The sequence below is a fragment of the Camelus bactrianus genome, chromosome 11, assembly GCF_048773025.1.
Source record: "Camelus bactrianus isolate YW-2024 breed Bactrian camel chromosome 11, ASM4877302v1, whole genome shotgun sequence".
Lineage (NCBI taxonomy): Eukaryota > Metazoa > Chordata > Mammalia > Artiodactyla > Camelidae > Camelus > Camelus bactrianus.
In genome coordinates, this window is record NC_133549.1 from 8,133,436 (window position 1) to 8,158,875 (window position 25,440).

Here is a 25,440-nt window from a genome sequence, read left to right on the forward strand (position 1 = left end):
TGAAAGATGCAGAATTCTGTGTTGACAGTTCCTGCCCCCACCACCCATTTAGCACTTTAAAAATGTCACTCCATCATCTCTGGCTTACAGAAAATCTTCTGTAATTTTACTTTTGTTCTCCTCTGTGTAATATGTCTTTTCTGGAGGCTGCCTTCAAGATTATCTCTTTGTCTTTTTTTTTTTTTTTTTTTTTTTTAGCAATTTGATTATGATATGCCTACTTGTGTAGGATTTATTGTTGTTACTTGTTTGTTTATTCAGTTATTTGGTTTTTTTAATCCTCCTTGGTGTTACCTGGTCTTTTTCAATCTGTGACTTGGTGTCTGTCATTATTTTGGAAATTTCTTGCCCCTTATATCTTCAAAAACTTCTTTGTTCTGTCTTCTCTCTTTTCTCTTTCTGAGGTTCAAAATACGCATGTGTTAGTTTGATATTGCTATATACGCCCTGGATACTGAGGAGTACTTTCTGTTTTGAGTTCACTCAGTTTTATCTTTGCTTTTAAGATCGGGTCATTTTTTACTGACCTCTCTTCAAGTTCTTTGATTCTTTCCTTGACTGTGTTAGTGTGACAAGCCTGCTGAAAGCATTCTGTATCTCTCTTGCTGTATTTTCTCTCTCTATCATTTCCATTTGAGTCTTTCTTTTACACTTTTCATCTCTCTGCTAAAAATTTCCATCTACTCATTTTTATTTTGTAACTTTTCCATTAGAGCCCATAACATATTAAGCAATATTCTTTTATTTTCCAGTCAAATAGTTTCAACATGTGTTTCATATCTTGAGTCTTGATCTGATTGTTACTTTGTCTTTTAGGAGCATATATTTTTTTCCTGCCTTTTCATATGCCTCATAATTTTTTTATTAAAAGCTGGACATCTTGTGGAGGACCATGGAAAATAAAGTAAGTTGCTTTTATTCCCAGAACTGAATATACCTTTCCTTCTGATAGACTTTTAATGCAAGGTTTGAGTTAATGTAGTCAGGAGATGGACCAGCTTGGGAGTTTGTTGCCATGGTTACCCTCAGGGTACCACCGACTTCAGAACTCCTTGTGTTTCAGTTGAGGGTTGGTTTGCCAGCGCAGCGTCTGCTCAGTCCTCAAGTGTACATCCATGCTGCACCTCAGTGCCTCTGCATGCATGGTCTTGTGCCTTTCCCGTCCCTCTCCCATCTGTATCTGCTTTTACTTTTCACTTGAAACTTCTTAGCTTGGTGGCAGGTGAAGAGGATGGAAGGGGAGGACATTCTCTGTTTTCTAATTAAACCTTAGTCTTAAGCCTTCACCCTGTCCCTTGGTCTCAGGGCTGTGTCCTGCTAAATTCTCCTGGAGTTGAGTCCAGCAGGTTCTTCAAGAGGGAGGATTTTGCTGCCATTGTGTTGTTCCCTTCCCCCAGCTGCAGTAAGTTTTCACCAATGCCCTAAACACAAGAGTGTTTACTGACCTTTCTTCCACAGACTAAGATCTGAGCTCCATAAGAGAGGTCGGCAGAAAGGGCCTCCACACGTCTGCCGTCTCCTTCCTTCAGGTCTGTACCGCATCAGGCACTTTACTAGGGTTCCCGCCAATCTTTTCTGTAAGCACCTGGTGAAATTCAAGGAGAAAGAGCCTGCAATTTCTGTGGCTCCCAGAGGCTTCCAAGTGTCCCACCAGCCCACACTTGACTGTCACCAATCATCAGCTCAAACTTTTGGGCAAAGTCTTTCTACCAGTTACTGATTACATCTGCCCACCCCCCTCCCTGGTGAGTGAGTACTTATTATCTCTTCTCTCCCTAAATGTTCTTGTCTCTCCTCTGATTGTGGGCTGGGTGGTGTCCCTATAACCCAGTTCTCCAGTGGGTTTTAAAAAACAGTCATGAATTTGAAGTTTGTCTGACTTTTTTTTTTTTTTTTTTTTTTTTACTGCAAGGGTGGAAGGAATCTCTTTTCAGCCTTCCATGTCCAAGAGAAGAAACCAGAAGCTCTTTGAAGTGCTTTTTAATTTTACATGAAATTTTGATAAACTTGGTATATTAGTCAGACCCTTCTGATGGCAGGTGAGAAATCGTCAATTGAAAGTTGGACTATAGTGCACATTACTGGGATGCCCAAAGAGTAGATCTCATTTGAGACATGGCCATTCCCAGAGCAAACAACAGTAGTGTGGCTCTGTCTTTTTTGTTTTCTCTGTTTCCTGCTTGATTTTGCTTGATTCTGCTTGGATTCATTCTCCAAATAAGGAACAGGAGAGCTCCCAGAAGCCCCACCTTCATACAGTAATGCTAGTGGAATAACATCCTATGCCTGTCATTTGTATCTCAGACTCTGCTAGCCCCTGCTGCAGTCATCATGGACCAACGGGGATGCCACACTAGGACTGACCCAGGGTAGGCCACATGCCCACCCAGTGATCAAAGCAGGAGAGTGCACTGTATTAACAGCCATTGCACTAGCTTTGTATGATCTCTTAGATAAATGTGTGAGATTTTCTTCAGCTGTGGTTTTAAATTAATATTTGCAATGGAGATGTCTATCATTGGTATAATGATTCACTGGATTGTCTGGCCAAACAATGGGGTATTATGCAGTTAATGAGCTATGAGGAAGAGCAATTTATACTGACAGTGAAAGAAGTCCATGATCTATGAAACAGAAAAATCAAGTTTTAGAACAGGATATATTGCCAATTCAATTTAAATTAAAAGGATGGACACACACACACACACGCACACACACACACACACATGCACCGTACATGTGCAGAAAATTCCAAGAAGGATAACTCCTTTACCAGTCCTTAACTGTGGTTAGTTCTAGAAGTTAGGTCAGAATGGGGTGGGTGACAAGAACGTTCGCTTTACAGTTGATGCAGTTCTGAGCTATCGGGTATTTTTAAAGTGAGTCTGTGCTGTTACATTTGTGTAAAACATACATTGTGTTTAGGTGCTTAAGCTTCTGTTGTATGGAACATCACTGTATCAGTTGCTTTATTCCTAAATGTACTAGATTGATGAAATGTTTTTACAAGTGTAAAATCTCAGGAGAGTACATGAGTTAGATATCCAGGAATTATGTGGGGGTGGGGTATCTGGTCAGGAGGACCTTCAAAAATAGATGGAGAAAAAGCCACCTCATAGATGTGTATATTAGTGTTATTTGTTTCTCTTACTAAAATGGGTAAAAGCAGCTTGTGTCCTGACAGGAGGTTTATGAACTTGGCCTTCATACCCTCTTCCTAAAAACTGAATTTGTCACCCGTAGGGTTATAAAGGATCTTCAAAAGGAAGGGAGCCTCCAAAAGCAGAATCCAGAAAGTTGTCTTTTCCCCACAGGGAGGGGTAAGCTCAATAAAATCCGAATTAAAGATGGGAAACTATCCTATGTAGAGTAGTTGGATGAAGGCAAACATAAGGAATTTAAAGGACTAAGGGATAAAAAAGCGAAGTAGAATGTGTATATTATTGTTTCTACCACTTTGCTCAAGTTCAGTGTGGGCAGGATGCTTAAAGAATAAAAGTACCCTTTCTCTCCAGTTACTTTCATCATCTCCTGTTTATTCTGTATTGAAGCCCATCCTTGCCTCCTTCCCCTGCGACCCATCTCCCCACATCCCTGAGCCTGCACCCCCATTGTCCACCACCAGCAGAGACACACACAGAGATGCAGGATTAAATTTGATTCCTAATTCTCAGGGGTCTCAACAAGACCCTTTAATTTTGTGCATTTTTACCTCTTGCTAGATTATAAAATTTAAATGTGCAATGGTGACTTCATCTGCATTTATGGATGCACTAATTAACAGTTAGGAAATGTGAACCTAACTAATATTTTCTGTTATGCTCTCCTCAGGGTCTGAATTTGTCTGGCTGCATAAAGTTGGCTAATCAAAGAATCAGGGCTTGTCGTGTTTTCCTTTATTAGCTGCACATTCATTTGCCTAAGTAGCCTACCCCTGCTGGGAACATTCATTCCTGTGTTATCCCTGTTTCTCTTATTTGTTACAATTTTCTAAATTGTGGTTCACAGGTGATAACTTATTACCCCAGGTTCGTTTCTCTTTCCTTAGATTTTATTCTCCCTTAATGGTTCTATTTTCATTATTCTGTTGTAGGTTAATCAGATTCATTTTTCTTGATACCTCTTGTCTGAATAATCCTGAAATTTTACATTTTATTATTAAACATGGTGTTTACTTCAATATAGCACTGATACCCTTTATCAGTTTAAGAAGAACATTGTATTACTAGGTTGTAAGGTATTTTTATGAGCGAGTATTGAATTTATTTTTCAGCATCCTTTCTGCATCAGTTAAGCATCATTTTTTTTTTACTTTCTTATTTTGTGAATTATATTGGCAGTTTTTCTAATATTAAACCATTCTGTGATGAAACACATTTGATCATAATGCATTTTTATACATTTATAGATTCATTTTGTAAATATTTTATTGAGGAATTCTTCATTTACATTAATAGGTCAGAATTTCTGTATTTTCCTTTCTAATAATATTTTAGTTCTTTTTTATATTAAAAAATGGACCCCAGTATAAACTGTAAAGTTTCTCTAAGGTGGACATTTTAAGGCTATGTCTTTCCCTCTATAAACTGCTTTAGCTGAGTCCCACAAGTTATGATTGGTGCTACTGCTTTTCATTGTCGTTCATTTAAACATATTTTTTAATTTTGATTATCATTTATTCTTACTTAGTTCAATGTTGTTTTTGTTATTGTGATTATATCCAGTTGCAAAGTTTGTGGTTGCTGTTGCTACTGTTATTTTGCTGTCTTTTTATTATTGACTTCTAATTTAATTGCAAAGCAATTTGCGTGGTATCAAGGCTGAGCATTGGTTAAGACTTCTTTTGTAGTTTAGAAAGTCATGAATTCTTGTAAGTGAATATATGCTTGAAAATTGTATTCTTTCTCTTTTGATTGCCTGCAAGGTTTTAATGCACATATATCTTAGATAAAGCTGGTCAGATATTTCACACCCTTATTTATTGTGTAGTTAAACCATCATTTGTTGAGATGCCTTTCTTAAAATCTCCCCCTGTGATGTATGTTTGTTAGTCTTCTCTTGTAATTCTGTCCATATTTACTTTAGATATTTTGAGACTGTATGGTTAAGTACATACATACTAATTATCTTATCTTCTAGTGACTCTTTCCTTTAATCATTATACTGCTTAATATATTTTTTTGAGTAAAAGTCTATTTTGTCTAATAGGTAAGCAAGCTTTATTTTTATTAGGATTTACCTGGTATATATTTTTTCACTTTCTTACCTAAAACTGTCTAAATAATTTTAACATTTCTTATGAAAACACCATAGCATGTTTTTTCTTTTTAAAATGGACTAGAAATCTCTCTATGTATATACCTTTAAAATAATTTATTTTTATTTTATTTTTAAATTTTTTGGTGGGGAGGTAATGAGGTTTGTTTTTGTTTTTTTAGAAGAGGTACTGGGGACAGAACCCAGGACCTCATGCATGCTAAGCATGCAGTCTTCCATTTAAGCTATACCCTCTCCCTCTATATTTTAATAGACAAATTTGGTCCATTTACATTTACTCTAAATACTGCTATGTTTGTATTATTTTCTCTCATGATAATTTTGCTTTCTATGTATGATGCTTTTTCTTTGTGCTCCCCATCCCTCTTTTTTTGCCTTCTGTTGAACTGAATACATTTTATTTGATCCTTTCCTTTCCTCTAGTGCTTTCAAAATTGAATATTATGTTTCTAGTCCTTTAGTGCAATGAACCTCAGTACATAGTCCCCAGAAAAGCAACATCAGCATCACCTGGGAAGCTATTCTTGGGCTCCGTCCAAAATCTACTGAATCAGAAACTCTGCAAGTGGGAACCAGAATCTTTGTTTTAAAAGCTCTCCAGGTGATTCTGAGGCACATTGAAGTCTGAAAACTGTAGTGGTTCAGTGGTTACTCTTAAATCATTAATAAGTATGCTTGATTAGCATATATAATTAAAGTATCTTTTCTTCTTTCAAACAACCCAAAGACTTAACAATTTAACTCCAATTCTCCTCTCACATCTTAAATATTTATGATATATAGTACTTGGTTTTCCTTCAAATGAATCACTATCTTTATGATTATAGTTATGATTATTGAAGTCTAGTCAGTTTACAATGTTGTGTCAATTTCTGGTGTACAGTATAATAATTCAGTCATACATATAATACATATATTCGTTTTCATACTCTTTTTCATTATAGGTTACTACAAAATACTGAATATAGTTCCCTGTGCTGTACAATAGGACCTTGCTTATTTATTTTATATATAGTTATTAGTATCTTTGTGATTATTTTTATAATTAATCCTCATATTGATATTCTAACACTTTAGCAGGTTTTTTTTCTCACCATTATTCTTGTATGTCCTTTCTTCCTTCAGTAAGAAAGTTTCCTTCTTACAGAAGTACATTGTTTAATTGTTCTTTCTTCAAAGCTGTAACAGTAGTCAATTTTGTCAGATTTTGCTCTTTGTCTGAAAGGTCTTTACTTTCACCTCACACTTAAATGATACTAGAGTCCTATACAAAAGTCTAACTTGGTAAGTATTTTTTCTTATCACTTAAAAAACTTGATTGCATTGTCCTTGGGCATGTATTTTTGCTAATGAAAAGTCTGATGTCTGTTCACAATTTCATTGCAGGTAATCTCTAAGAAATATTTTTCTCTTTGGCTTTGATCTTATGCATTTTGCTACCATAGACAGTAAAAAGTGGACTCTTTATTTATACTGTACAGGACTTGATGTTATTCTTCAATCAAGGACTCATGTTTTCCTAAATTAGGGAAATTTTTAGCTACTTGCCCCTCAAATATTTTCTCTCCCCTTTCTCTCTCTGTTTTCCTCTGGAGCCTATTAGATTTGTGTTACATCTTCTTATTCTGACATTGATGTTTCTTGGCCTCTCTGATTTTTTTTTTTTTTTTTTTTTCTTTTTGTCTCTCTGTGCTTTGTTCTGGGTGATTTACTCAGACCTTCCATTTCTCCACTCTTCTGTTCTGTTTTAACTAATTTACTTTTAAACCATCTCCCAGGGGTTTTATTTTAATGACTTCCTTTTCCACTTCTAGAACGGGTACCTCTTCCTTTTTCAGTTCCATTTTTTCATTTGCATATTGTGTTACTCTTTTATTATTGTTTCTTTCTTCTAATGTCAGCTCTTTACTGACTTACTCAGATTCTTTTATATGTATTTTAAAATTACCTCAAATTCTTGGGATGCCGATTGTCCTGTGTGTTGCATCTACTGGCTTTTTCTCATATGCTCATTTCCCAATGTCGTTTTTAATTTTCCTTGCGGACTGATCTTCATTGGGATCAATGAAGGAGGTTGTTGTTTTATCTGTGGGAAGCCTAGATATTCTGGTTGTGGAAGTGTCCCCAAAGACACTTCATGCCAGAAACTTTTGTCACCCTCCATTACTTTTCACGTTAGCCTCTCAGTTTTGCATTCCTGCTCTTCTGGAAGATTCTAAGTTTAAACTCCACTCCCCTACGTTACGATGGTGATGGCTTTGGTATGCAGTGGGTGACAGATTTTTATCTGCCCTACACCAGGCAGAAGGATACCTTTTTGCTTTTTCCCAGCACTGGTAGGAGGGGCTTTTCTAATTCACACTTCAAAGAGTGTGGCAACCCTTCACGTCCATCAGAATCCAAATCCTCAGCCCCTGTAGCCCTTATTCATGTCTGTGTGCTCTTGGGGTCATCGTGGTGCCAGTTCAAACTTTGCATCTTTATTTTAAATTCCCTCTTTGGTTCTGACTATCAGAGATTTTTCTTCTTTTGAATGCAACTTTTAATTACATTTTCTCACATTTTTAAAGATTTTTTAATGTTATTTTTACAGTGGGATGGTAACCTTTCTGCATTACCGTGCTCCCTGGAGCCCACTGATATTTTGCTAAACAGTGTGTTATGTAACAGGCTCCCAACACAACCCCATTGTGTATTGAGGTGAAATCCACTTCTCACCTTCTGAATTCAGGGTTTTTTTTTGTTTGCTTGTTCTGTTTTTTAAGAGGGGGAGATAATTAGGTTTATTTGTTTATTTACATTTGGAGGAGGTACTGGGGATTGAACCCGGGACCTCATGCATGTGAAGCATGTTTTCTACCACTTGAGCTATTCCCTCCCCCCTGAAATTCAGTTTTGTAACCAGTTATAACCACTGCCTGAATATGTTTATTTAATAGTAAAATTCTAACTCAAATTGTAAAATTCATTCCCCATTTGAGAATATTTATGTTTTAAAGCTAACATCCCAATATTTAGTTATCATATTTGCTGTTATCTGTCTGTTATTCTACAAAAATGGTGCTCCCCCACCCCCTAAAAGTGGCATCCTGCATTTGAAATGTCACTAGTTCTACTTCTTCCATTCCTTCCTGAACATTTGTCTACTCTCCACACTACCTGTGTGTCTGATAATTTTCCCCAATTCTTTTGTTCCTGGCTTTTAATCCCTCGGTTGGGCTCCCACCTGAATTCATTACCTTGTTCTTCCTTGAATCTCCAGATTTCTTCCCATTTGTTGACTCTTTTCCAAGCACTCCAGCCTCTGCTCCTTCAGTGTTCTATCATTTTTGAAATCAGTTCACCTTTAATTCAACAGCCAGACTCTGAGACTCCTTTCAGCCCTGCATGTTTCTTTAAATTCAAGGACTGATCATCACAAGTGGCATATTTTTTCTGAGAAAAAAAAGTAGCTGAATTTGACCACAAAATGCAAAAAAAAGAAAAGAAAAAAGGCAAGTGAGAGAACTAATCTGGAAGACTAGTAAGGCTGAAACAATAGGATAAAAAGTAGTGCTTGGGACTGGGAGGGAAAATTATACTTTAATCCAATGAAATATCATATGGGCAGCTGCCTGAGACAATGCCCAATATAAGAGCATTCAATAAATGGTGAGTCACAGGGAACTGTATCCGATACCTTGTAATAGCCTATAATGAAAAAGAATGTGAAAAGGAATATATATATATATATATATAATATGTAACTGAAGCACTCTGCTGTGCACCAGAAATTAGCACAACATTGTAAAATTGATGACACTTCAATTATTAATGAATAAATAAATGGTGAGTTATTTCACTGGGGGGGGGAGGGGTCCCCAGAGGAAAGAAGGCTTATGCCTTATTTCAGAATGTATTAGCAAAAAAATGTGTCAGGGTCCTCTTTACTGGATGCCCCTTCTCTTGAGGTGACTTGTGAATTTATGCAGCTTGGATTTCCTACCTGTAGTGGAGTTAAAACAGCATGTCTATGCCTAATTGAAAAGATATTTGCAAAAAGGTTTCCTCGAAATGAGACTATTTATGGTGTCTTTCTTTGGGAAAGAGCCAGAATGAGTCCACTGTGACTTCCTTTATTCTTTCCCTGATGTTTTCAGTGGAAAAGACCCAAATGATTTCCTTTTATTTTACAGTCATTCTTAGGTAACTGGTGACGTTTATTATGCTTTAATAAGGCTGAGATTTAAGATCTTGGCAGCAGAACATTAGAAATGAGATAAGCTTCATAAAAGCAGAGGCCTCAAACTGTCTAAGGAGATGCAAGTTCATTGCTGATCTAAATGTGATTTCTATTTAAAGTTCCTCAGTGCAGTGTTAGGCTGCATGTGGTGGTGCTTACCAGCAAGGTGTTGCTGTTTCTGTTTCCATGAACTCTTTACTTTTTTAATTGAAGTCTAGTCCATTTACAATGTTGTGTTAGTTTCTGGTGTACAGCATAGTGATTCAGTTATACACGCATATATATTCCTTTTCATATTCTCTTTCATTATAGGCTAATACAAGTTACTGAATATAGTTCCCTGTGCTCTACAGTAGGTCCTCATTGTTTATTTTATATATAGTAGTGTGCATCTGCACCCATTAACTCTTTCTTTAAATTTTTTAATTAATTTTTTTGGAGGGGAGGCGATTAGGTTTTTATTTATCTGTTTGTTTATTTTAATGGAGGGACTGGGGATTGAACCCAGGACCTGGTGCGTGCTAAGCACGTGCTCTAACACTGAGCCTTCCCCTCCTCCCCCCATTAACTCTTATCTTAAGTGTTTTATTATTTTATACACAACGGCCTAATAAGGTTCACGAAGTGCCTCTTCATACATACTCCTCATTTAATGATCAGTATTTAGGTTCCCTTTTGTGCTTAGGCATCACTTTTCAGATACCCACACATTTTGCATTTTTTCATTGAGACGTAACCCTAGACGAGAAGGAAAAAGTGTAAAGGGAAAACACGAAGTTGAGTCTTTCACCCTGGAGCACACCTCTCCATGCTTTTAGGAATGAAATATCTAAGCCACATCAATCTTCTTGGAGCCGTGCATTCAAGAAGCCTGGGGAACCCAGCAGCCTGCCTTGCTGAGACCACTGGAATGTTACCGGGCTTGCTGGGTGGTGTCCTCTTTTGTTCATCGGGCGTTTATACTGGAAAGGGCGTTCCAGAAGGGATCAGAGCCCTTCATCACCGTGCATGTGGAGAAGGGGTCCCTGATGGTGGTTGCGGCCACAATTTGTCACGTTCAACCTGCGACCCTGCCCCATTGCTGTCAGCAGGAAGGCGTACGTGGAGGGGACCTTTCCTCAGCTGGGGTCCTTCCAGGAAGGCTCATGGCCTCAAGGAGACATGGTCAGGTTGGGTGTTAGAAATGTCTGTCACCGAATGGAGAACCAGGAACCTCAGCCTCTGGGTTCACATGGGCCAGTGACTCACCGTCTGCCCTCAACAGCCCACTTAGCCTCTCTGAGCCTGGTTTCCTCCTATGAAAAATAAGAGGACCTGGACTTGGTAAGTCTCCGTTGTTTTATTAGAGGAGGGGCCTGGAATTTCCTGATTGTGCACAAATACATCCCCAAAATGAGAGGTCCACTTGTCCTAACGTCTATTTATTAAACTCCTATACTGTACTCAGTAGGTTCCAGGCAATAAGTGCTTAACAAAGATGAAGTCTTTTTTTTTTTTAACATTTTTTTTATTGATTTATAATCATTTTACAATGAAATGACAGTGTGTGGAGATGCTGTTATCCCCATGACAGGTGCCAGCGGGGATTCAATCCCAGGCAGCGGGTCCTGAGGCCTATACTCTAAAACATGGTGTAGTGTTGACATCTAACCCATCCACGGCACGTCCTTCTTCTGGCGGGCTTTGTGAAGGAGCCTTAAATGACTACGTTGCAGAGGAATCATTGATACATAAAGACCTGGCATTCAGGACGTCTAATAAGAATGGCAAAGTCTCTTTTATGAGATGCATGTCGGAAATCTTTTGCAAAGCTTGTATTTTCTTCTTCACAATGTTCATGAGGGCAAAAAAAAAAACGAGGCCCAGGGAGACACAGGAAAAGAGCGAGGATACCTGGGGCTTTGGCTGCAATTAGAGCATGAGAATGCGAGTGTCTGATTACCGGCTTTGCTTATGTGTAAATACAAGTTGCTGTGCTAAGCAAAAAATATTGTAATAGATTCATTTAATCATGGTGCAGCCAAGTTTAACTTGTGAGAGCTTTAAACTTGCAGATGAGGCTTTCCCTGGGGCTGCCTGTCTGATTGCAGTTGCTAGCCCTGACCTACTTATCAGCTTTTCCAGGAGGTGGCTTAAGAAGCCTCCCAGGATAGAGTCAGACACTGAACATCCAACAGGAGTAACTTTCTGAAACCCATGATTCATTTTTAGGGCATTTGGAGGGGTCAAACATCACTCAAAGTAACCTCACCCATGCTTGCTGTTTTCACCTAGGCGTGAGTCACAGGACTAACTTTAAAAAATTTTTTATTCTTTTGGGGGGCGGGGGGGATGGTAATTAGGTACTTATTTAATTATGATTTATTTTAATGGCAGTATGGGGGACTGAGCCCAGGACCTCCTATATGCTAAGCACATGCTCTGCCCCTGAGCTGTACACCCTTCCTCCCAAGACTAATTCTTTTTTTTCTTTTACAAGCATCAGTTTATTAGATGACAAGTATTACATATTTATCACCATAATTTTTAAGTAGGGCCTAGGAAATTTATTTTTGAAACTCAGAACTCCCCAAATGAATCATCTGTAAACCCAAAGCTGACTATTCTGTTGAAACATTTCATTTTCTCTTCATCCAGCAGGTGATCTTCTCTGAGCATCCCCCAAATGGCATCATTTTGTGTTCACACAACGTCCAAGCCAGTGTTTTCCTTCACTAGCTCGGGACTAAACATTTTACTGCACTGTTCTGGCTTTTTATTTTATTTTATTTTATTTTATTTTATTTTATTGAGTTATAGTCAGTTTACCATTTTGTGTCAAATTCTAGCGTAGAGCACAATTTTTCAGTTATACGTGAACATACATATATACACTGTCGCATTCTTTTTCACTGTGAGCTACCACAAGATCTTGTATATATTTCCCTGTGCTATACAGTATAATCTTGTTTATCTATTCTGCATATGCCTGTCAGTATCTACAAATTTTGAACTCCCAGTCTGTCCCTTCCCACCCCTCTCCCCCTGGCAACCACAAGTTTGTATTCTATGTCTGTGAGTCTGTTTCTGTTTTGTATTTATGTTCATTTGTCTTTTTCTTTTCTTAAGACTAATTCTTAATAACCAGACTGAGAATTTTTGTTTGTTTGTTTGTTTCTTTGGGTTGGCAGAGGGGAGGGGGCAGATTAGGTTTATTTATTTTATTTAACTGGGTGTATTTATTTTATTTTATTAGGTTTATTTATTTGTTTTTTTAGAGGAGCTGCTGTGAGGGACAGGGGATTGAACCCAGCGTGCTAAGCATGTGCTCTACCACTTGAGATATATACCCTCCCCCCAACCTGAGAATTCTTAATAGTGCTATGACTAGAAGGTCACAAATCCAGTGGTATTTTGCCTGGTTGAGTTGGGTTCAGACCTAAACGAGCAAGTTAATACGAGAGGACCCATCCCCACCTAAGGGCTCCTGCTTTGCATGCGGTCTGGAGCCCTGCGTTCGGACGTCTTCTGTTTTGTAATTAGGATGCTTCTCCTCTGGCTGAACTAATGGTGGGGATGAAAGGAAATGATAGTTGGCCTTTACAGGAAATCATATTTTTTAACAGAAGTTTGGGAGTCAAGGGTTTGAGTCTGTGTTAGAACTGTCTGTCCACGTCACCTCTTGACTGCTGGAAAATGAGATGATGGAGAGAAGACTGATTTTTCTCATCAACCAAAGGGATGCAAAACAGAATCAACTGTTGTTCTCCCAACTGTCGGAATCTCAAGGCACTGGGAGCTGCACAGTCCCAGCCAGACCAGGATTCGAGAAGCTCACACCGACTCCAGGGTTAGCACTCGGGTGGCCTTTCAGAAAGAACGCGGAAGCCAACTGAAATCCACTCTCTGATGGGTGCCAGGACGCCGGAGGGAAGAAAGGAGAGTTCCTGGGGGGAAGAAATCTGTTTCTCCTTCTCAGAATTCACCTCCCTTCACAGTTCTTCCAGTCCAATCACATCACCTTCCTGCTCCATTTTTTCTTTTTAAAACTTTTTTATCTTTTTATTTTTGTTTGTTTTTGGAAGGGCAGAATTATGTTTGTTTATTTTTTTGTAGTGGAGGTTCTGGTGATTGAACCTAGGACCTCATGCATGCTAAGCATGCGCCCTACCACTGAGCTACGCACTCCCCCCACCATTTTTCCTTTTTTTTAACCCCCCTTTAATTCTCCCCACCCCAATGTCTCCATTTCTTTGATATCCCTGTCCCTCTGCCCCCTTTCTCTCTCCTGCCATCACTCATCCCTTTCTTTTTCTCTGCATCTGATTCTTCATTGCTCGGGTTGGGACTGGGGACCCTGGTGGGCACATCTAGACCCCAGGGGTCCTGGACACCAGGTACATGTCACCTCTTAACGTTCCCTTATTTGCTCTCATTTTGAGAGAACGTTTAGCCTTCGTTTATCATCTGTGGCCGGTCCAATGACGTGTTATTCTACTTTCAAATTTTTCTCCCAAACCAGGTTATTTATGAGACCATGGTGAAACAAGAAAAGTGAGAGGAAGATTTGGAGAGGATTCTAATTAACCTCATTTTCCCTAATTACACTTTCATGAAACATTTCAGAATAACCACATTGTTTGGTTCTGAAATCACAAAGTTGGCCTTTCACTGGCCTTTCACAACTTCTTGGTTCCTTGAACCTTTCCTCAAAGGCTCCATTTTCCAGCCTTTTCCTCCTTTTCATTGTGGTCTTCTGATGTTCTGTGTAACACCTACTGAGCCTAATTAACGAATTCTATTTTTTCTTCTCTTTTCACATCATGTCTTCAGTGAATATGTTTTACTCTCTCATACGCTAGCCAGTCTAGGAACAAACACATCCTACTGTTTGAAGTTTTTATTGTGGATGAAGAGTGTATGTGGATTTTGGGAAGCATGTTTTTAGGTTACTTCCTGGCTGCATGTAAAAGTGACAGCCATAGAATTTCACATCTAGGATCCATCAGTCACTTCTCACCACCCACCAAAGCAGGGGTCCACAGCCAGGGAGTCCAGCCTTCTCCATCCTTCTCCACACATTCATATTCTGAGTCTTTGGCCCAAATCACTGAGCACGTTTCTCCTCATGTTCATCCTTAGCCCACACAAGGTCTCTTCTCTCCAGAACTCAGTTTTTTCCTGTGCTGGCTGGTCTAGAGAGTGCAATGGCTCCCACATCCAGTCTTGGCTTTCTACAGCACTTTGTAACTTGCAATCCAATGGTAATGAGCGTTCTTCTCTGGCAAGAGCCGCTGAAGAGGTAAGCTGAAATCCATACACAAAAATGATGTCAATCGTGATGGGTGTTTGTACGAGTTTCCCCGAAAAGACCCAGCGTGAAGAAGGAAGGACTAAGCTGTGAGTGTTCCTCTGAGAAACCGAGGGATACACCTGTCTACAGGCTGAAATAATTAACCCAGTGAGATTAACCACACAGAGGTTTCTTCTGATCATCTGGTTACTGTTTGAAAATATCCTTAAACAGTTGCCTTGAATATGGAAAGGAATCTATGTATGTTACATGGATGACTGAGACATGATGCTGTACACCGGGAATTGACAGAACACTGTAAACTGACTAGACTTCAATTAAAAATTTACAAATGGTTACCTTGCACACAGGACGAAGGAAGGTAAGAGTAAGAGTTTCAAACAGTAGCTTCCCTGCCCCTTCCTGACTGTAACAGAAGCGCTCTGACTCTGACACGGCTAATGCCCTGCTTGCCATCACTGATCAGTCTCTTTATTCTCTTGCTTTCAGCTCGGGGACCTGCTCCACAAGTTACAGTTCATCATGACGTATGTGGCTCCTTGGCAGATGGCTTGGGGTTCTTCGTTTCACGTGTTCGCCCAGCTATTTGCCATCCCCCGTATCCTTTCTGCTTCTGTTTTCACCCCTGAGCTGAGACTCACGTTTTATGCGAGTGCAAACTTTTCATGGAACCCTAACAGTTAAAAGGTTTTAAAGTCTTCAAGGTTACATTTTAATGGGGACACGAGGAGACACTATGGAGTCCCTTTAGGTGCCTAAGCCTTAAAAGACATTTCTTAATTTTGAACTCTTTCTGTTTCTTCATGCACATTCAGGAGTTACTATATTTTTTTCTGATTTTTCCACTTCTCAGGACAGGATCTGCATTAAGATAGCATGTCTTTTAAATGGAGAGTCACTGCTTAAATGATTCAGTTGATTTGTGCAAAATAGTGCAACTGAACTTGCTGTTATTAACCTCTGTGCATAGATTGGTGTGTTTAATATATTATGATAGATTATATAACGTTATATTATCTCATTGGGTTATCATATACTTGAATAACATTCAAAAACCCACAATTGGGCACAAACAGAATTACTTAAATATTTCTGAAGACTTAAAAATATAATTGATGGCTTTGTTTTATAGTTGTTCTTAGCGAAAGAGCCAAGTTTTATCATTTGTAGTTTCATTTGGTTCCTTGTGTATGTTTCAGTGTTTCCATCATGATAATTAGTTTCAATTCACTTCAAAACAGTTTGACATGCTCCTTCTGAAGGTTACTTTGACACAGATCACTGAATTGTGTGTGTCTTTTGAGGTGAGAGAGATTAAACAAAAATATTCTTGACTCAGGCCTAAAATTTGCCCTCAACGGTTTCCCTTCCCACTGAATTTATATTCACTACCCTTGTGTTACCCAAGACATGGTTCAGGGACTACCTATATCAGAATCCGTGGAGGAGCCTGTCACATAAGTAGATTCCTGAGCCGGGCACATACTTTTAAAATCACATTTCAGGGGGGGCTCTCAGAATCTCCATCTTCACAAGCCTCCCTGTGATTCTCATCCACTGCTGCGTGTGGAAGGCGGTTCCCGGCTGACATCCCACTCTGGGTACCAGGAGCTACTTTTAACGGCCAGTCGGAGCTTTCCTTCCTATGAGTTACCTAAGGCTCCTCAAGACACTTCATAAGGAACCTCGGGGATCTGAATTTTTGTGTAGGGATGGAAACATACTTGGGATATTCATTAAGTGATAATATATTCTAGATTTTTTAAAAAATGCTCATTTGTTTAAAAAAATTGTTTAAGCAGACCAAGAGCTGTCTTCACAATGCACACTGTTTCATGTTCCCATTCTTAGACCTGCATTGATATTTGGAAAGTGTTTTCACACTTATTGGGCAGAACAAGCTCAGGAAAAAAGATTGCAAAGGCGTGAGTTTGTGTAGCACCTCTTTCCTATAAGGGCAGTCATTTTCTGTAATGCCAGTAATTTTTCCAAACAGAATCCTTTAAAGTTTGGGTTTTTGTTTTAATTTTTTAACTTTTAGGTTTGTTTTTTAGGAGGGCGGTAATTAGGTTTATTTATTTAATTACTTTTTTAATGGAGGTACTGGGGATTGAACCCAGGACCTTGTGCCTGCTAAGCACGTGCTCTATACCACTTGAGCTATACTTGCTGCCTGCCTCCCTGAAAGGAGTCCTTGAAAACAAAGACAGTGAGATGAAAGAGTGAGGTGATTTGTATTTATTCCTGGTGTGTGTCTCAGGTGTCCTGTCTGGAATTTAAAGCCTGTGAGTTAAATGAAAATGATTTGCCTCTGAGGAGTTACGTGAAAAATTTAAAACTAGAAGTTGTGAGTCCCAATTTTATCCTAACTTTGGTCTCACCTGTATCTGTAGCGTTTCTGGTGGCTTCTTCTGCCACCATTGTTGGATGAGTTCAGTAATACTAATTTCTCCAGCTGAATCAAAACTGTCTGGGAACCGTAACTTTCAATTACTTGACCTTCACTGTGCTGAGGGTTCACACCCAAGCGCGTCATAGCCTACTCTTGAGTATCTCCTTCAAGAGTAAAGGCGGCAGTAGCATCCTTCTCCCATTGCATATGGTGGGCGCTAAATCCAAGTACGTGCATGATGGGTGGACTCGTTCTTTTGAGAAACTGAGCACACCTGAAATGCAGATTTCATCAGGCATTTGGTAGTTCTGCTTTAATACACAACGGATCCCCATGCTTTTTCCCCAAAACCATCCCTGCCAGTGACATCCACTTCCAGCCTCCGCTAAGGCACCACTTTCAAGGTGGCCTTGGTGCCTGACCCCTGCACTTGTGTGAAGGTGTCCAGGGCCTTCTGCCCCACCCCTCCCCATTATCCAAGGACATCTTCTCATCCAGGATCAGCTGTAAAGGTAGATATTTGCTATTTGGAGCCCAACATCGTACCGTTCAGAATATAATGAGATAGTTGAAGAAACCAGATGTAAATACCATCAAGACAAAGCTATCAGGTTGCTAAATGCCAGCCCTGGAACTTGACTAATTTTGAAATGTTAATTATTTTATCACTCTATCAAGGAGCTGTGGGTCTGTCCTGGCATTGAGCAGGCACTAATTTGCGCTGTTTTGGAATTGAATTAGCTTTCGGGCCAGTGGGGCACTGTTTAGTAAATTGCTTTTTCCAGTCCTAGCATGTTTTCTCCCTCGGTAGCGTGAGTTTCTGAGCTTGTAACCTCCAGGGAAGGATGAGAATGCTCACCCTTTTAATATACGTAGAGACCGTGCAAGACCATTGTCTCCTAATAATTAGACAGGCTTCGCCAGATGAGCTCTGTTAAATGTGTGTATTGGGAAGGCTGGCTGCTTTCTGGTTGGCGTACCCTTTTGAGCTTCTAATTTTTTTTTTAAGTATTGACGTTCATATTTCCCTTTTAAATGTGCTCAGATAAACCTGAAGCTTTTTAAGGAGTCTCCATCTACCTCTTAGGCTCACCTTTGGGCTCTCAAGAAGTAAAGAGGGCCTCATAAGTCTGCTCTCCTCAGAGTCCCTGTGTCTTGGCACTGGGGAGCTGTGACAGTCACGATCTTTCATGTGTCCCCTGAGCGCTGTATTTCCTTACTAATCTTCCCTAAATAGAATAACCTTGGGAGCCATCTAGTCACTTCTGCCCTACCTGTGACCTGTTAAACTCCCTTTCCTGCCAAATTTGACCTTTCTGTATAGGCTAGCACTATTTTCTTCAGTTCTTAATTTCTGGATAATTGTTTCCAGCACGTAAGAAATGGACAACAGCAATCATCCTTGGGGAAATGTTTAGAGTCAAAAAAGAATGGCCATACCAGCCCATCCAGCAGATGGGTCCTTCCCGGCTCTGCCGGGCTTGGCCCAGGTCCTCCTGCAAGTCCCACAGCGCCACGCCCCCTGCTGGTGTGGGCCTCGGATGGGGGGCTCGTCCGCTCCTCCCAGCACCTCCCCTCAGGAATCTCCCCCGTGACCCCGCTCTGCTTTCCCCCATGTCTTCAGTACCTTCACCCAGCGGCACGCGGTTCCTTTTTCTTCCAGTGACAAGGGGCACAGTTAAGCTGGTACGTTTTGTAGTGGAGGTATTTAGGTATTTCCAGTTTTCAGATGGAGAAGCAGCGGCTGGGCGGTAACGGGCATCACGGGAGCTCGGTGTTGAGTTGTTCTCCATTTGAACCAGGTCAAAAGAAAAGGAATTGGATTCATCTGGCAGCACAATAGGGCTCTTTTTGGTACCCAAACAGTTCAGACCCAGAATGGAGCGTGGGTTATTCACAGAGGATGCGTCCTTTCACTCCTGAGGGTGTTTGGAAATAAACAGCAAGTTTTCAAAAAATTAGTTATTCCTAAAGCGAAACCGTGAGCTTAAATCTATGAAAATACTCAGAGTAGTGCCTGTGGATGGACAGGGCTCACTCCCTCCCCTGTATTTACACCTAAGGCGGGGCTATGAACGTCTGCACCCCCACCTCGCCCCATCACACAACCAAGCCTGGCCACTGATGATACAGGGAAACGTTCCTGTGTTCTGGTGGGTAATGGAACAGAGTCATCCTGTCTGTAACAGACATTTCTGACTTGCTGCCCAAACTTTCGGAACATGGGCTGAAGAAACAAGACCTCCATCTGAGCAGTGCTGAGAAAGAGACACATGTCCCCTTCCAGGGGAGAAATCAGCCTTGTAGGAGATCAGATCAAACCTGTAGTTCTCACCTTTTGGAACAAGGAACCACGTGCACATACAAGAGCTGGGCAGTCTGGCCCCCACTGACCTCTGCCACCTCAGTTCCTTCTGACTGTCCCAACCACAGGCCCCACCATCACCCCCGAAGCACAGTCGTGCAGGGTGATTGACAGCTGGGGGAAGTTCTCCAATGATGGAGTGAGAATGGGGAGGGACCAGCCCTTCTGGTACCTCTCCCACATTGCCAGAGATCAGTGAATGGGACTTAAGCCAAAAGTTAGAGCCATACTAATTTTAATATTGAGTAATTACTTTTCTGATCAGAATGTATAAAAGTAAGGCATGACAAGAAGTAAGAAAACCAGACAGAGTAGTCGGGAGGTGACTTGGTCCACAGCGTGCTGTGGCTTCACACATAACGTGTTTTTAGTTTATAAACCAGACATGAGTTGAATTGAGCCATTGGTGTTCACTGTATGATAAAGAATACATATTTTAAGAATAATTTTTAATTAATTATTTTTATTGAAGTAGAGTTGATTTACAGGTACAGCAAAGTGATTCGGTTATACATATACATATGTATAAGAATATATATTTTTGAGTAGTAGGTAAAGATTCTTTGAGAAACAGCAATGCTATCTTCCCAAACATTGCTATTTATTTATTTTTAAAGTGTAATTTAGTTTTAATTATTTATAAAGCTGCCTAGTACTTTAGCAAATGGACCACTGTATTTTCTGTTCAGCTAATTGTATCTTAGTAAAAAGAAACTGTTCTTTTCAGATGTTAGATGTTAAGTCTCTGCCATGAGTCAGCCTGAGACCGCTGGGATCTCTGTGAGCGTCATTTGGTTTTCATGGTGGTGAAATGAGACATAGCAGGATACTGTTGAAAGTTTCATATTTCCAGATATGCACGCAGAGAGGTCAAGTGCATGCCCTTCTCTCTGTCCTTGGTGAGAAAATGGCTTTCATACAAACTAGTCCGAGTCGCAAATACTGCTTAGAAATATGCCAAGGAACTCAGTTTTGCCTTAACTCCAAATCCTCAGATTCAGCCATGCTCTTCTTCCAGACGTTTGCCACATCCATCTTTTCCACCCCACTGAGCCCATTTCTCGGGAGTGTCATTTTCATCGCCTCGTATGTCAGGCCAGTGAAATTCTGGGAGAAAAACTACAAGTAAGAACCTAAAATCGATGCTAACTTGCTTTGCTAGAATTTGAGTTCGGGATGTTCCTTGACCTTCCTCTATGGGAAGTCCAGTCTCCATGCTTCTCCCTGCTGTGTGTCCAACGAGAGAGCCACGCCCTCCACCCCGGCCCCACCCCCATCCCCCTCCCCGCCCCCACCCCACCCCCAACTCATCCACTCCCCACGGGGAGGGGGGCTTCCAGGCTCTGGACCAGGCGTGACTGATGGCAGATTTGCAATTGGGTACCAGTCCAGTTTCACCAGTCGTGAAGGAAAAATGAGTCATCACTGCCCAATCTTAGCAGTTGCCCTAAGAAAGGTTATCTAAGGAGCCATGGCCGGCGGATTGGCTTAGCCGGCGGAGATTGCCCCCGGGGGTGGGGGGTGGCGAAAACCGCATCTCTGCGGTCTCCCTTCTGCATTGGAAACATGCGTGTTGTGTCCAAGTGGATCCGCATCCACAGCTCAACACAAGTGTGCCCACCGCTTTTCCTGAGCACCAGTAAACTTGTAGAAGATGATTTAGGCACTTTGTCTTGCCGGTTTGGACAGGTCAGTCATAAATTTCCTCAAGCAAACAGTGATGGAGTGAGGGCAGTTCTTCTGTGAGGGGTGGTGGGAAGAGAGGAGTAATGGTTCACTGAGAAACGTTCAAGAACGGTTAATGATTTGTGGGGAGCCAGCCTGTCTCCCGCTGGGGGCGTCGCTCTCTGGGGCCGGTTGCCATTTCCCATCTCCTTTGCCCTAATTTCCTAGCCAGACCTGGGCTGTTTTGTCCAAACCCTAATCCATCTTCTGGAGCAGGTCTGCCTTTCGCACAACTCTGCCGCTTCACAACGTGCCTGCCTGTCTCACAGAGGCCAGCGTGGAGTAAGGAGGTCTGCGGTTTGATGGTTTTGTGTGCCCGTAAAATGCACATCCTTCTGGGCCAGGCAGGAGGGCTTCGTGATTAAAACACTGCGTGGGCCGCCAGCCTGCCTGGGCTCACATCTCACCTGTACCACTGGATGCTGGGGACCTCGAGCCTCTCTCCTCTTCTGTAAAATGGGAGCAAGAGAATAGACCTACTTCACAGACTTGTGGGGAGAATAGGAATTCACTGATGGAAACAGTAAGCACCTCGTGGGCTGTGCTCTTGTCATTCTGCCCTCACTGTCCTGCCTGGAATCCCCATCCCCACATGACCCTTGCTCGCAGGCGTTACCATGGTGAAGTGCGACACATGCCTGAGAGCTCACATTTAGGGGTCCTGGGGAGATCGAACCAAACTGCAGCACCTCAAGGTCAGCCAGTGCTGGGAGACCCCCAAGAGGCGGGGCAGGCCCCCTGGTGCATCTGGCAGATTGTTCATCTACTCAGAGAGGTGGGCTTTTTGCAGTACAAGCCAAGTCATCTCAAATTTTACCCCCACACAGGAGTCCTCTTTTGCGTTTGTCTAAAGTGACACCATGCATATTTACAGAGCCAGAAGTAAAAGAAAACCAGCGGCGCTGGCTTGTCTTTATGCTTTTTAAGGAGAAAACAATTGGAGGCAGCCTTTTTCAAGCTCTGGAAATCGCACTTTTGCAAAGTGTGAACGCTTGTCAGCCAGAGGCGTGGCGGCCTCTTGCGCTTTTAACTCTGCAAGAGGGGAAAGTGCGAGATATTTTAAACTTGAGCTTCAACACAGAAGCTTCCTTTCTGTCTCCTAGTCTCAGATAAGTTAGGAACCGGTTTTTCTGGCCGGGGAGGATTTGATATAAGCAGAACGCATTCCTGCATCCCCGTTGTACTGGAAGGTGTTTTAAGCTTCCCCAATAGAAATAGGGTGGAGAAGTCTTTGGGAGGAGGTTTTACTGAGCGGAAGCGTACTAACACCTGTGCAAAAGCAAGTTATGTATTTCCTCCTGTAGCCTCTTCACTTCCAAGATTCAGCCCGCCATTCAGTATGGTACATTCAGGTCTGAATTGTCAGTTTATGTGAGTTACTTAAAAGGATGAGCTGCTAGGGCAGGATTTCTGCTTCCTTATTCAGCTTCACAGAGAAGTGATTCGGCTGTGATCCATTCTTTTCCTAGTTTAGCACTCTGTTATGTGTGTGTGTGTGCTGGGGGCGGGAAGGGGTCTGCCTTTGGTCGGCTGTCCTTGGATGGGGAGGAGACATCCAGGTCTGTGGGAATGTATAAGGACGTCCTGTCTTGACTGGGTCTCTCTGAAGGAGCCAAGTTGGCGAAAATGCTCAGTCCCACTGCGGGAAATGTTCCTGATGCAGAACCCAGTCGGCTGAAAGTCTCTTGTCACCTCGCGTTAAGTCTCAGGATACAGAGTCCTGTGGTCATCTGCTTAAAAGATCAGTGATGGAATTCAGGCCAGGGAGAGAGGTGGGTACCAGGAAAGGAAATGGCAGGAAATCTCATCTGAATAACCTGCAAATGCTCTGGAAAGCTCATTCCGTGCATCTGAAACTGTTGGTTTTTATTTCAAACACTGGTGACTTTCGGTGTCCTACTGAGAGTCTCTCTCTAGCTGTTCTACTGCTTTCTTTTCAGTCTGACTCCGAGGAGCAGTTGTTAGTGTCATTGATTCTGTTGAATGATTTACCAGTTGTCCCATCACTTTAAGCTGCAGGCTAAGAGATACTTTCATGTGAGTGAGCACTTTTGGCCAGTGGGCACACAGCGTTGCCAGCCCCAAGCTGCAGGGTGTGATGTGGGGGTCTCCTCTCCCTTTCTCCGCCTGCTCCCTCACTTTCCAGCCCTATGGTTTTCCTTTCAAACCTTCTAAAGCTGGCTTTAGGTTTTGCAAGTCTTCAGCGAGCCCTGCGCTGTAATAGAACCATTTTTAATGCTCTGTGGTGCCGATAAGTAAATCACCAGCCACCTGGTGACAATGGCCAGTCTGTGTTCCTCAGGCTGCTCTGTCTTGAAATCTATAGACTTTGTTCCCTAACACTGCTCTTCACTGAGGGCCAGTGACAAACGTGTCCCCTGCCCACCTAATAAGCTGGCTCTCTGGTCAGTTCTGCTCGCACAGCAGCAGGTCACACTGTCTCAGAAGCACGTGGTGTCTCAGTGCTGCCCAGGGGACAAGAAGAAACACCCCAGAGACCAGCACTGACGGAAATGATGTGGGTCTGACTTGTCCAGGGTGGTGGCCCTACCAGCCCCACACGGCCACTGAGCACTTGGAACAGAGCTAGCATGGCAGAATTATTAATTATTGAATTTTAATTCATTTAAATTTAAGTAGCCACAGGTGACTGGAGGCTACTGTACTGGACAGCCCAGACAGAGACCCTCCTCACTTTCCAGCCCATCTCCCACAGTAACGTTTCACACGTCACATATTGTGGCCTTTTCATTCCCAGCCTTCGCGTGGCCGTGCCCTTCTCATCAAATGCCCCTCCCTCCCTCCACCTCTCCATTTCCACCCACACCCATGCAGATTCAGAGGGAGGAGAATCATATGCTACCTCCTGATGAGTGAGTGGAAAGTTCTAGAAGGACGTGTGGGATGAGAGGTCCTGCAGTGGTCATAAATAAATGGAAAATAAATTTGCTCTGTGGCCATCAGGAAATTGTACCAAAGATTGGCGTGGACTGTGTCTACCTCCAGTTCCGGACTTGTTTCTTTTCATCTTTGTGTCCCTATGGGGCTGTGAACACAGTAGGTGTTCTGTAACTATTAAGTGAATTAAGTCCAACAATATTATGTGACAGGGAAGGGAAATCATAATCTGGGTTTCATTTGCCACTGTTGTTAAACTGTTCTTGACGAAGCAGGTCTTTAAAATCTGTCTTGATGAGTTCCGCCCAGTGTCTTCATTTAATTTATGGGCAACGGTGCCCGAGTTGCACTGTAATAATAGTGCCTGGTGTTTATAAACCCCCTTACATCAGAGTATTTTTAAAAGCTTTGGAAACGCATTTTGATATCATGATTTATCATCCTTCTCTCTATAGATAAACTAATCACTAAATAACCAAACTTTTTCATTAACATGAAACAAATGTTTAGGCTAGAAAGGATTTAACTCCTGTCCCTGGTCATCTCAGCCAGTGTCTCAGTCCTAAGGAAGGGGAGGTCTTCATTAACAATGAAGTCTTCATTAACTGTCTTCAGAACTAAAGAAGGAAAAGTCCCATTAGCAATGATTTTGTTTGGATACATCAGAAGTCTTCTGTAAAACGTAAAATACCTCAGCTATGAGGAGACTCGTGGAACATCTACCTGAAGGGCAGACGTAGCTTCGTGGTTGTTATACTTCTGGTCTCTTCCCCAGACTGATTTTAAACTGTTGCATCATTCTGGGTGTCTTCCTCATCAATAAATATGCAAGAAGCATATCTGTGAGGTCACTGTGCTAGGTTCTGGCTGTAGGACTCACTCTATGCGATTGGTCATCAGCTCTACATTCCGCATCCTCGGTCCCACCCTAGTCGCCGAGATAATCAGTGTCACTTCATTCTCAGCTCTTCCTGAGGCGGTGAGCATACGTCAGAAAGCACGGGTTCAGTCAGACCTTGATGAAAACCCCAGGCCATGCACTTGGTGAGGTGTTTGGCTCTGGGAAATTACTCAGCCTATGAGCCTCAATTAACTCACCTATAAAGTGGGATGACTGTCTCTACGTGCCTCCCAGGTGTCATACCTGCCCAATGAGACACAGTTCTCTGGGGTAAACGAGCAGTGGTTTCTAGGTGGAGCATTTCTGTCCTGAATCCTGCTCCCGTTTTGTTTTCCTTCCCTATATTTCTCCTTGCTGTTGTTCAACT

The 25,440-nt window shown here is 41.7% G+C and overlaps 1 protein-coding gene across 6 annotated transcripts in view; it reads left to right on the forward strand.

Moving 5' to 3' along the window:
* The window catches only part of LOC105066695 (pecanex 2), a 271,254-nt gene that overhangs the window by 166,802 nt on the left and 79,012 nt on the right, over nt 1–25,440 (forward strand). For all 6 annotated transcript variants that reach the window (XR_012509907.1, XM_074373145.1, XM_045514586.2 and 3 more), the window contains 2 exons: nt 15,282–15,390; nt 20,545–20,674. Coding sequence is in view for 5 of the 6 variants with exons in the window: in XM_074373145.1 (XP_074229246.1) it covers nt 15,282–15,390; nt 20,545–20,674 (239 nt within the window). In the remaining variant the exon portion in view is untranslated. The remainder of the gene's footprint in view (nt 1–15,281; nt 15,391–20,544; nt 20,675–25,440) is intronic.